At 43.5% G+C, this 13,097-nt stretch overlaps 2 protein-coding genes across 6 annotated transcripts in view; one reads left to right on the top strand and one right to left on the bottom strand.

The window, feature by feature from the left end:
- Positions 1 to 9,095, top strand: part of LOC116392223 (ELKS/Rab6-interacting/CAST family member 1) — a 17,288-nt gene extending 8,193 nt beyond the window's left edge. Inside the window, exons 12-21 of one of the 5 annotated variants that reach the window (XR_004213323.1) lie at positions 49 to 189; positions 359 to 552; positions 1,221 to 1,232; positions 1,789 to 1,924; positions 2,056 to 2,187; positions 3,137 to 3,297; positions 3,539 to 3,686; positions 4,440 to 4,535; positions 4,707 to 4,785; positions 5,469 to 5,554. Coding sequence is in view for 4 of the 5 variants with exons in the window: in XM_031863454.1 (XP_031719314.1) it covers positions 49 to 189; positions 359 to 552; positions 1,221 to 1,232; positions 1,789 to 1,924; positions 2,056 to 2,187; positions 3,137 to 3,297; positions 3,539 to 3,686; positions 4,440 to 4,535; positions 5,469 to 5,654; positions 6,258 to 6,395 (1,344 nt within the window). In the remaining variant the exon portion in view is untranslated. The other 4 variants (XM_031863463.1, XM_031863454.1, XM_031863473.1 and 1 more) reach the window with 4 other exon arrangements.
- A 39-nt stretch (positions 9,096 to 9,134) lies between these two features.
- LOC116392238 (F-box/LRR-repeat protein 14-like) lies at positions 9,135 to 12,495 on the bottom strand. The gene has a single exon (XM_031863500.1). The coding sequence runs from the start codon at positions 11,958 to 11,960 to the stop codon at positions 10,749 to 10,751; it is 1,212 nt and encodes a 403-aa protein (XP_031719360.1). The 5' UTR covers positions 11,961 to 12,495; the 3' UTR covers positions 9,135 to 10,748.
- Positions 12,496 to 13,097: the final 602 nt, after the last annotated feature.

The raw sequence follows: 13,097 nt of genomic DNA, 5'->3' as shown, positions 1-13,097 counted from the left end.
GTGTGTGTGTGTGTGTGTGTGTGTGTGTGTGTGTGTGTGTGTGTGCAGACGTCTTTGTTGGACCTGAAGGAGCATGCATCATCCCTGGCCTCCTCTGGCTTGAAGAAGGACTCCAAACTCAAGAGTATGGAGATCGCCTGGGAGCAAAAGAGGGAGGAGTGCCTCAAAGTGGAGAATCAGCTTAAGAGGGTGAGATCCTGAAATAAAGAAATCAGGCAGTCATGTGCTGGCTGAGCTCTACATGACGCTACTAAATGTTTTCTTTATACGATTGCGATATAGTCTGTAATCTAACCCCTACCTGCGGAAACTGTTGTAAATACAACAGCTTTTAACTGGCATCCCGTCCTTTTGTCAGGCTCAAAACGCAGCCCTGGAAGCTCAGGCCAACACCGAGGTGGCCGAGCGCATTAAGAACCTCGAACAGGAAGTGGCCCGCCACAAAGAGGATTCTGGGAAGGCCCAGGCTGAGGTGGACCGCCTGCTGGAGATCCTTCGGGAAATGGAGAACGAGAAGAATGACAAGGACAAAAAGATCAATGAGCTGGAGAGGTGGGTTTCAGTTACTCTCACAAATCTTTTCTTTTGTCAGGATGACTGTTCAAGTAGGTAAACCCGAGAGATGTGGACGTTGACTCTGCACCATGTGTTCAAGCTTTGCCCGTGTCACCAAACAGTGGTTAAAGGATTATGTGTCACTATAATGTGCAGCTGGGTTTTTTGGTTGTTAGTCCAGGAATAAGTCATAAATGTTCACAGTGTACAGATTTATTTTTTGACTTTGTTACAGAAGTGTTGAATGATTGAGTCTTTTGTGTGCTGTTTGTGCTTCCTGCTAGCTTGGACTCATGACTGAGTGACTCATTCAATGACATCATGTCACTCTGGAGATTGTTGCCCTCAGCACATTAAATGGCCTATTTTAATTGTAATTTGGCCATTTGCCATTTTCGTTTCTTAGCCGTATTGCTTGTGCGGATGTGGGGAATGTTATTAGTGGACTTGCTATAAAGCTGGTAGGCACAGCTGTTGGCATAGGCAGTCCATATTTCTGCAATTTTTGTCGCTGTGTATGTGGTGAACCATGAGATCTTATGACACCAGAGTCCCCCCCCCCCCCCCCTCCTTTCTCTTTCTCTTCATATTGACTCATCTTCCTGGTCTTTTTTTTCTCTTTACTGCTTTCTTGTCTTTACACCGGAAATCTGTCACCCCACCAGTTTGTCCTCCAGGTTAGTATTTGCTCTTTTTTCCTCTCTTCTTCGACCCCGGCATCCTTTTTCCTTACGTTCTCTTCTCACGTTTCTCTCCACCTCTTACCTCTTCATATGCCTTCGCTGCCTTGTCTTGACATATTTAACTTTGTCTTTCCTCTTACTTTTTGTTCATGCACATTTTTCCTCTTTCGCCCTCTTAATGTATTTCACCCCGACTGTCTAAAATCTTGCCAAAGCAAGTCAGTAAAGCTATGGTTGTAAATGTTATTTTACTATTTCAAAAAGGGAGTTTTTTTCATCGGATCACATCTCTTTCTGTCCGCCTTTGATTTGAAGAGGCATTTTATTTAACCTGACACTATTATCTTCCAATTGCCTAAAATCATGACTGACTTATCAACATTCCTATTTGGTGCATAACTGTACTAAACACAACTTATTTGCACTTTTCCCACAATAGTTCCATCTCTTTTCATTTTGAATGATAAATAACCTGTACATGTAACGTGGGACCGTAGTCTAACGTGTACGTAACATTTCTTCTTCCACCTATCCCATTGTGTCAATCCAGGCAGATGAAGGACCAGTCGAAGAAGGTGGCGTCTCTGAAGCACAAGGAGCAGGTGGAGAAGAGTAGGAACGCTCGACTCGTGGATGAGGCCAGGAAGAGGGAGGACAACATGTCTGAGAGCTCCCAGCAGGTGAAGGTGTGTGTGTGTACGTGGTTCGCTCTTATGAACCTTTCATTAGAGAAAGAAATTCACATTTGCTGGCACTGGCTTACTAGTTCAGCGCCCAACAAGCCACAATGTGACCTCTTTCTACTCCTGTTGTGTAGGACACTCTGCGTCAGAAGTCTGAGCGCATAGAGGAGCTGGAGGAGGCGCTGAGAGAGAGCGTTCAGATCACTGCGGAGCGAGAGATGGTGCTGGCACAGGAAGAGTCTGCCAGGTCACTCCAGGAGAAACGGGTACACAAGTGCTCCTAAACAAACAATATTAATCAATCCAAGGGATCATACATACAGTACATGCGTTATCTAAACGCTAAGCTCTATATACAAATAGAAGAACCGCCTTCATGTACTGAGATTCTTTCTCCCTCATCTTTTTGCTACCATTGTTGGTGTTTCTCGTCCTCTCTTCACCTCCCTCGCCTCCTATGGCCGCCGTCTCTTTTCTGAGTTCTTTTATCTTTTGCTTTGTCGTTTTCTCTTGTTTTCTCTCTGCTACACACCGCCTCTCAGAAGCACTCACTCAAACCAATGCATGAGTCCCACCTCGCCCACTTTCAGTGGTCTAAGGTATGAGCCCAGAATGCGTGACCGCCCATCAGGGAGCAACAACACTTACAGTGTTACAGTGGTGGACACAATAACGGCAACACCTCTACAATTCACGCAATGACACAACAACCCTGCAATACATGTGTTTGGGAAGTTTGATCATTTTTGGGGAGTTTGATGTTGATGGATTGCATTATTTTGTCAGGTGTTGCTGTTTCCAGCTCGTGTATTTTTCGTGTTATTTTGTTTACCTGCTGTTTGCTTATGAAACATAGCAATGCTGATTAATTGGTTGGCTCGAACATCAAGTAGCCAATAGAATTGATCATATGGGAATTAATTATTTTCTCTTCCATTCAGTCCATTGTAATTGAAGCATCGACTGATAACAAACAATGGTACTCTTGTGCCCTTTTTGAATGAATAACGGGTAAATGAAATGTTGTGTGTTTAATGGTATCTGTGCTAGTTGATCCCTAGTCCTTCCCTAAAGCCCACATGAAGTCTGCTGCCCCTGCCTCTAATTAGAGCACACCAAGTTTATTTTCCTGGAAAAAGCACTTGGCTTTCCCTGATGGATTTAGGTAATCAGTTTAACTCTATTCATGATTGAATCGTGTGTGTGTGTTCCCAGATGGAGGAGCTGCTGGGGGCCATGGAGAAAGTGAAGCAGGAGCTGGAGTCCATGAGGGCCAAGCTGGCCTCCACCCAGCACTCTCTGGGTGAGAAAGAGGCACACCTCTCAACGCTGCGAGCTGAGCGCAGGAAACACTTGGAGGAGGTGCTGGAGATGAAGTAAGACACATTAACACACACACACACACACACACACACACACACACACACACACACACACACACACACCGTAGGGTGGAGTAGACTCTGGAGTATCGATTGCTGCCTTCATCTTGTAAAATGCCATCCTATTCTGGCCTTCCCCAGCTGGCAGGATGATTTTCTGCAATAAATAATAAATGATAATTGAGCTATTTACTTGTGTGGTTAAATGCCATGTTGTTTCCTCCCCACCTAACAGGCAGGAGGCGCTGCTGGCTGCAATCAGCGAGAAGGACGCTAACATTGCCCTGCTGGAGTTGTCCTCCTCTAAGAAGAAGAAGACCCAGGATGAGGTGGCTCTGCTGAAAAGGGAGAAGGACAGATTGGTGCAACAGCTCAAACAGCAGGTGAGGAGGGGGCTGCCGGTATCCATGGAGGGGAGCCTCGGCGGGATTGAAAACACATTCATGTTCTTTTCCCGTTTTATCTTGCCTACACTTCTCTCACAAAGTGTGTTCACCAGTAGGGAATGAAACGCAGAGACTCGGCGTCCAAAAGAAATGGAAAGATTGGACACCAGTTTTTTTCAGTAACAATAGTTTGTGTAATCATCAGGCACACTTCAGAAGATGCCATAAATCATTTCGCTCAATTCCGTACACGTACCAGATTTGAAAACGTTTGGGAAGTCAACAGAGGAAAAATGGAAACATTCAAGTTTATTTGAACAACCGGGGGCATCTATTTGTAGCTTCAAACATGTTTCCTAATGCTTAGAACATTGTAGTTCTGCCGGCTTCTGCTGCGATTTCGGGACTTCGGGTACGTTGATGTTTCACAGTCGGAAAAGCTCAGCTGTTCATATTAAAATGAATGATAAATAGCTCAATTCTGTTTAGCTGCTTCAGTTTCAAGGTGCTGGTGTTGTGCATGCCGGCTCTCTGTCACACTGTAATGTCTCACTGGGACCCTTAAATAGAAACACCTGTGCTTATATCCCGTGAGTCTTAATTGAAAAAAAGGCCTTTTGTCTAAATGTTGTTGGTATTGCTGGACTCACATGCTCACAAACCTCAGTAATAATGCTTCTGAATGAAATGTAATTATAAGCAATGGCCAGGACTGCTTGTGTATTTGTTCTTACCATGTTTGATTTACAGACTCAGAACAGAATGAAACTGATGGCAGACAACTATGAGGATGACCATCTGAAGACCGCTCCTGACCAGACCAATCACAAACCCTCTCCTGATCAGGTAGCTTACCCATCACATCAGTTAGTCATCTTTCCAGTTCACCCTGAACAGCTTCTCTAAAATTGATTACTTAACAGTTTAATGTCTGTTGTAGAGACGGTGTCTCTCTTTACTCACACTAACCAAATGTTCCTTTGTAATGCTGCGGTTGGCTTACCTTGTGGATAACAGGATGATGAGGAGGGTATTTGGGCTTAGCCGACCTTTTGCCCCCCCCTCTCTCTCTCTCTCAGACACTTTGTTCAGAAGGGTGAGCTCGTATGGGAAAAAAAAAAAAAAAAAAGCCAGACCTGTCTCACCTTTCCTCATTTTGGCTCTGTGGCATGTTCACTTGTCTTCCGTTCATTGTGGTTCTTGTTGATGGTCATCATTGCTTGTTTTCTTTCGTGAGTGTACATCTTGCCACTCCATCCCATGCCTTACACGCTGCTCTTCATTTATTGCTTCTTATTGGCTCATGGGTTAGGTTTCAGCGATGCCTGTTTGTGCGTGTTTGCATGCACGAGCTAAGAGGATGAGATGTGTTTGATCCTGGCTCCGTTTCATTGCCTCAAACTGAAGCATCTTCGCTTTGCGTGTCACTGATGATAAGCTCCTCACACTTTGATCCACACGAACGGGCGTTAACGTTTTTTAAACCTCCACGTAATCCGTAGCTTTGTAAGACACTTTGCAATAACAATCCATAGAATAATGCACCCTGCTCTGATGTGAGATGGTGATGGCTTTTTACAAGCATGCATGCAGATGATGATGATGATGTTTTGTTTTCATGCCAGTGGGGTCTTGTGCTTCAGTCTTTCATTATGTTCAATCAATTCAACGAGAGCATAACACTTATGTGTAGTAATATTTTTTCATCCCCTTGTTTCTTCTCTTCCCCCCCCACTGCCTCTCACTCTCATTCCTTTGGTCCCCCCCACCCCCCTGCAGATGATACCCCCTCTTCTAGCCCTGTCCCAGAACCGCAGTAAACTCAAGCTCTACATCGCCCACCTGACAGACCTCTGCCATGACCGCGACCCCAGCATCCTCAGCCAGCTCACGCCGCCCTCTCACTACCACCACAGCGACCCCGAAGACTGGGAGGAGGACCTCCAGAAGATGAGTGTGGAACAGGTAGAGGAGGAACTATCCGTTATTCATATCTACATTGTAATTTGAGACCACCAATTTGGAACTTTTGGAGAGTAGAAATGACGGGTGTATTGGCGTAAATGCAACGTATACATTTCAAAATCAAGCATTTGGTTTGTTTCTGAATTAATCAGAATAGAAATGAATGTAATCAAGGCAAAGAAAAGTACAGCAGGGAGAACGTATCAATCAAAGGCACAGGAGACCAGTTTTGTTTTTCAAAGCTTGATTTGAAAGTGGATGCACGTTAGAGATAATCAGACAGTTAATTTCAATTTTTTGTCATTGCTGATGAAATAACTTTGATTAAGTTGTTGAATCTTTGTATTTAAAAACTGTGAATTTGGGAGTCAAATCAGGCTCCAATGCTGTTTTTTCATTTGCATGGTGATGCAGTACCTTCGTCCCTGACGTAGCCGGGATAGTGCATTTTAAGGGAGATTGAATAAATGTATAATAAATAATTTTCCTTTTTAAACGTCAAACATCTCTAAATATGTATATTTTTTTTTTTGGGGTGAAAATGCAGAGTTTTGTTGATTGAAGGTTTGGTAAAATAAACTAATTGATGCTTTTTGTCTCCAGTTGGAGAGAGAGCTGGAGGTGTGTGAGAAAGAGAGCGGAGAGCTGCAGGAGTACGCCAACTCTGTTCTCCAGCAGATCGCAGACTACTGCCCCGACATCCTGGAGCAGGTTGTCAATGCCCTGGAGGAGTCATGCTGACAACTCTGACCTCTGAATCCGTAGCCGAGCCCCGGTGCCCCTACCTCCACTCAATGAGGCTCCTGGCTGGATGAGAGCAAACTTGGGCCTTGTCTCACCCCGCTGAGCCGTTCTTCTTCGCTCCCCTCTTCCACCCTGGGACATACTTTCACGACTCCTATGTGCTTTCCTGTCTCAAGTGTCTCGCTATAAAATCGAATTAGGGATGTTCACAAAGTCTGTCGAAATGTTTTCAAGGATGGCACTTTGAGCAAATATCAGGTTACACATTTGCTGTCTCTTTATTTTAATGACAGCTGTGGCAGATGGCGGAGTCGCAGTGGGAAGAGAAGAACTAAAGTACACACCTAATCACATTATCAGGCAGGCGACAGCAATACTGGAGGCTCGTGAAAAGTTAACAGCTCGCCCGTAAGCATTTGTGAACTCCCCAGAAGTCGATTTTTGCTTGTAGTATCATAAAATACCTGCAAGTCTGGGACAGGTGCGTTGGGAGACAAAGGATACGAGATGAAACTTCTGCACAAAGTCTTGGAGTATACTGCCAACCTTCCTCTCCCTAGACGTGTTCATTCACAGCAGGAACTGCTCGATCAAGCACAGTTACCTCACCCGCAACTATCTCAGTCTTTTACCCCTTAGGTTCTTCTTGTATATCTTTCAAGTAAAAAGGGGTAAATGTATTCCTCACATGGGGCAGGAAAGCACTTTTTGTCTTAGAGAACTAGGGAGCTGCTACATCTAGAGGGGAGCCGAGAGGAGCTCAGTTCGGTGGGTAAATAACGGAGCCATGTAGAAGCTTATTTTGTATTGTAGTCGGTGTTCCCCAACTAGTAGGTTGGACTCGCTAGTGAGAAATACAGCTACTGGTGGCCGAACATCAGAACACTTAGGAAATGCCACATTTTAACCAAATATAAATGCAGCATGCTCTCCAAATGTTTCTACTCCCGGCTTGGACCTGTGGGTCTGTCATTGTAGCGAGGATTAAGATGTAGGTACGTTTTCCTGTGTCGTCTGGCTGGGTCACTGGCATGAGAGGGGGATCTTTGACACGCCTCAAAGGTCAGCTTTAATTTACTTAATGTTCTCAAATACAAATGAGAGAGAGAGGAAACTAAAAAAATACTTTTATTCACTGAGATTCAGTTTTAGATGGTTTTGCACACGACGTCCACTTGTTTATGAGGTATGCAATGTTTCTTTTGAGAACGTTCTAGTGGCCTTGGAGCATGAACAGAGATCAGTACTGGACCTAATGCAGGGATATTTTCTTCCTCTGTTATATTGGTGCTAAGGCATGATGTAAGATCCACTGATCATTCAGTCTCATCCAAAGTTCCTGTAGATGTTACTTAAAGCCCACCTGATCTTTAGTTTTTCGACTGAATCACTGGAGAATACAAGCGGCGCTTCCGTTTCTTGTGTTTTTCCGATCACTTACCAATGCAAGTGATGCCTCCCTTTATTGTGTTTTTTTTTTTTTTTTAATCTTCAGGGCTGAGGTTTTTAATTACTAAGTGCATCTACATTTACAGGAAACAAAAGTCACTTTTCAGCAGATTTTGACTTTTTAGATCAGTTTGTAAATAACGTGATATTTAACACGTACAGTGACTGAATCAAGTTAATTAAGTGGAAGGTGTTGTGCATTCTTTAAAAAAAAAAATATCTATAAAAGCAGTGCAGTTGTATTTTTTTTTTTTTTTGTCTAATTTTGTCTTCAGGACAAAGTGTGTGTGTGTGTGTGTGTGTGTGCGTGACGGTACTGCCATAACTCGCGGAAAGTCCTGTTCTATAGAGATAAATATATATATATATATATAATACATATATAAAAATGTTTACTGTATGGATATGCATTGAATGTTTGCACAGAATCTTGAGGAGCCAGCTGCTCTGAACAGAATGACTGTTGAGTTTGTGTCTTCAGCAGAAACTGAGGAAAGTGTCAAAAAAATCTTTTGTGTCAAAAATAATGTGTGAACTACAAATGTTTTCAAACCGTGGGAGAGTACTTTTCTTGCATTTATTTCTAATCCGCATTTTTTTCCCAGTATATTTTCACCATAGGTGATGTAAATGTGTTGTATTTTCTTCTTACCTGTTGTGTCAATGATTTTTTTTTTTTTTGGTTGGTTGATGTCAAAGGCAGATTGTGCCTGGTGGACACAAAAAATAAAGTCTCCAACCATCATGGCTCTCCTGCTGTTATAAGAGGAACATTATGTGACGTAACAAAACTGCATCTGGGAGTTTTCTAACAAACGCCCTGTGTATGGACTAGTGGGTGTGTTTCACTGAAAACAAAACACATCCACTGGTTTCTGACGATGTCCGCGGGACACTCATGGTACTTTTTATCTGTCAAAACTCTTTGAGTGGAGATTAATTTCTCGATGTCTCATTTCAACCCCCCCGCCCTTCACCACTGGGTTGTTTAATTCCCCTTACTATGGCCCGTGTGTCCCTGCCCTTGCCTTAATGTCTCGGCATCTCTTTTTCTCTACTCTTTATTGAGGAACACAGGGCTGATTAGTCACGTTCATGGTATTTGTTTTTTATTTTTGCATTTGTATAAGAAATGTACTGCCTTCTGTCTGTTCGTGTTAAGAATCAAACTGTTAACAGAAAGCAAAACAGACGTCTGTGAGTTATTTCGATTTTGTATGTATGTAAATAAATAAATTATAAGCCTTGGTTTTTTGAAAATGCGTTTTTTTTTTTGTTTTTTTTTAAAGTCAGGTAAACACCGTTGTCTAATATTGTAAACGTGTGAATATGCTTTAACCAGGTTAAAGGAGACGCCTCCAACTGATTTCACATTTGCAGCTGTTCTAAAGGTGATTTAAATGTTAAAGAGAAAGTTGTTGCATCTGGTAGTTTTAGGCTGTAGTGCCTGTATTATTCTAAACAAAACTACAATATTTCTCTCAAGTGGAGTTGGTAGTTACAGCCTGGAGTCCCCACAAACTCACTGAGAACATGGATTACATTCAGATTATATACGAGGACCCTGAGATCTTGCTCAAGGGTAGCTACGCGGGGGGGGAATTTGCTAAATGGGGCTTTGAATCCAAGTTCTGGGACACAGCTGTGCTTTGTTTGAGGTCGTTTCTAGTGCCAGTTGGGTTCAATAGGAACCGACTTAGTTCTCCAAGTGTAAATACATTTCTCAAAATATCTGACGTTTAGATGTCGGTTTGGTAAACATGGATGAGGTGAGAACTCCCTTCAGATGCACAAGTTGATTTGGTATTAACTGCTATGAAATGATTAAGATAATATTCATCTTAATCACATAATTAATTCTAGATTTCAAGAAATGGGGATATTAAAAAGTAAGAAATCAAAAATGTATTCTTCTGAATATCGTGTGCAAGTATATAAACGTAGCTATTAAGACTTGTTCTACAGATGAGAGACACTGCAAGAGGAACCCTAAACTGCACAAAGATCTACAGTCACAGTTATAAATCAAATAGTTAGTAAAAATGTTACAAATTCTACAAGTAAACACAAAAAAATGAAATATATTTGCCATCTTTATTCATAAATATCACTACTGTATGAATATAAAACAATCTTAAATTACTGTTTTTTTTTTTTTTTTAAACAAATACTCTGACACTATCGTTGGAAGCTCCTCAGGAGAAAGACCACTGATAAAACAGTTTTAAGGTATTGCATATAGCCTTGGCAGCTGTTAATTACTACGCCTTACTGTAGATGTGTGGATGAACCTTTGACAGAGTAGCATACCGGAACATCTGATACACACCTACTTCCTCAGGAATATGAAACATAGCCAACTATACACAGGTAAACCGACAGACGGGAGTGATCCACCCACTTCAATTTGAAGTACAATTTTTTCACTCAATACAAAAAAATATTGGTTACACAAGTAAAAAATACATCAGCCAAAAAACAAACAAACCATTCTATCAAAATTTGACTTTCTGTTAAGAGTTAAAATGCCGAGCTATTATTCTGCAATGAGATTCTTTTTAAATATCTAAATCCCCATTGGTATGCGAGTCACAAAAATATGTAATTTAGTATTCAGCGATAGTAGGCACTCCTGTGTTTAATGGGCGAGGTAGCTAGAGAGTAAGAACTGTACACAGGCTGAGATTAAACGATGCACATCAGAGGAGAGCGAGACTGAAACCAAAAGTGGAGTATTGCAGGTGGAGGTGAACAATATCCCAGTGATCGATGCGGAGTCCCTCTCCTTGTTTTTAGTCACAGCATAGAAGGTGAAATTAAGAGTGGAGAGACAGACAGCCTTCCTCAGTATACAACTGAGCACGATACACAATGAAAGATGTATACTACACTGGAGAGACTTCACCTCACTCTCTCACTCTCAGTCATCTGCCACAGTCCCAGGTTTAACACTTTAAGGCACGGGAGCTGTGTTATCCTCTCCAGACCCCTCTTGGTGATCTTCGTACAACCGTACAGATCGATCCCTGTCAGCTGGGTCAGGTGGTCAGCTATCAACTCCAACCCTTTGTCCGTGATCCTCACGCACTGTCCAATGTTGAGAGTCTTGAGCTCGTGCATCTGGCGTACCATCCTGTTAATGCCATCGTCGCTGACATGGCAGGAGCAGAGAGAGAGGGACTTGAGCTGATACAGCCCCTGGGCGATGTACGCCAGGCTCTGGTCTCCAATCTTGTCGCAGAAGGAGACATCGAGTCCAGACAGCCGGAGGGAGCCCATGGCCAGATGCATGATCCCCGTGTCACTGATGTTGTCACACGACCGCAGGTTCAGGCTGCACAGGTGGGTCATGTGCGACAGGTGGATCATCCCTGCATCCGATATCCCTCCGCAGAAGCTGAGGTTGAGCACTTTGAGCTTGTTTAGGCCCTTTGAGACATGTTTCAGGGAAAGGTCGGTCAGCTTCTGGCAGTCCTGCAAGGTTAACTTCTCCAGGGACAGGCAGCCCTCCGCCGCGCTGCGGGTCATGCCGGACAGGTGACCGATGCCCACATCGGACACATGCCTGCAGCTGCGCAGGTTCAGGCTCTTGAGTCTGTGCAAGCCCCAGGCGACGAGCAACAGGCCGGTGTTTGTGATATTGCTGCATCCCCCGAGTTCAAGCACCTCCAGGTTTTTGAGGTACTGGGCAATCCTGCCCAGGCTGGAGTCCGTGATCTGTTTGCAAAGGCTGAGGTTCAGCACCCGCAGGGATGGGATGTCCTGCACAAAGGCATGACCGAGTCCGTTGTCTGTCAGGTTGAAACAGCCACACAGGTTAAGGCTTTCGATGTGCGGCATCCCTTGAATTACGTAGCTCAGACTTCGCCTCAGGCTGAGAATCTGAACTTTTTTGATCCCCCTGGTCTGCAGGCTGGGGAACAGAGACGGGTTGGCTCTCCGCAGATGGAGCTTGGCTTCCACCCCCCTCCACACAGACTTGTGGTAGGACGCGTCCCTCCAGGCCGCGCACACTTGGGCTACTCTTCCTTTGTCTTTAACGTCCAGATAACTGAAAATAATGGCCAGGATCTCCGGGAAAAGGCACGATATATGAGTCTCCATTTCGAACATGGTTGCGGGTTGACTGCTTTCAGCGGCAGAGGTTGCTTGTGGGCGACAATAGTGTCGTTGTTAGCTCGCCGAAACTCTCCTGCCGAAGTTGCTGGCTGGCTCGGCAACGTTAGCTAACGTCAGCTAGCATTCGTACATGCTAACCATAGCCAGTTAGCTTTGTGTGTAACGAAACACAAATCCACCCATCTCGTTGGAGCTACAGCCTGCTGTTATAATCAATAAAACAACGTGACACAATGTCCACTAACGCCACGGTTCCTATATTGACAAGTGGACGCAGATGCAGGAAACCCCGTAATATTTACCTAGCAGGCTATGCTAACGTTAGCATACGTCTGCGTAGCGCTAGCTGTCTAAACTTAAAAAACCCCGAACAACACCCGCGTCCAAGATGTCCAAAACAACGTATCAGTTCCTCCAACTCATCGCGAACCGTATTGAAGAACTTTTTTGTGTGCAGAAACTTTCATCCACAACGCTGTTTGCTCAAAGGTAACAGTCAGGCTCCTCTACCCTCTGAGGCATTTCAGCATCCCGGATCGCTACAAATGAATAAAGCAGCTCTATCGGCTCATAGCGAGCTGAGCCGCCGGCCAGCGGCTCCTAGTGGAGGGAACACGTATGGTTACTATTGCGCTACTACTGGCTCCATTACGGGTTCTAATAATACAGTAATAGCAATATGTAATGGCTGTATCAAAATAGTATCGCGTCCTCCGGCAAAGAGACAATGAGATAGTACAACATTAAGTACTTTAGGAGTAAAGTAGATCAATAATTAGTTTGTTTGTTTGTTTTGATCCATGTTATCTTTGTATGTACTGAAACCAGATGCATCTACATTATAACGTTAGGTTTGGCGTTTTGTAGAAAACAAAACAAAAAAACAAGGTACTGTATTATTACAATACAAGATGGCATGATTAATGAAGCTGGCTCCTTATTGAATGACAAGTTTATTGGCCAATTGTATTTATGCTGACACTTAATATTTGATTTTATTCACATACCGAGAAGAAACCCCCACATAGGCACACGTCTGCAGAAACATTGACAACATTAATTCTAACCATTTTTTTCTCGCTTCCCTCCTCTTTTGCTCCTATATATGTGTGTATGTGCAGATATATGTAT

This window comes from Anarrhichthys ocellatus, unplaced genomic scaffold, assembly GCF_004355925.1.
Source record: "Anarrhichthys ocellatus isolate YVR2014 unplaced genomic scaffold, GSC_Weel_1.0 scaffold2, whole genome shotgun sequence".
Classification (NCBI taxonomy): Eukaryota; Metazoa; Chordata; class Actinopteri; order Perciformes; family Anarhichadidae; genus Anarrhichthys; species Anarrhichthys ocellatus.
Note: the sequence above shows the minus strand (reverse complement) of the source record. Positions and strands in the feature narration are given on the sequence as shown.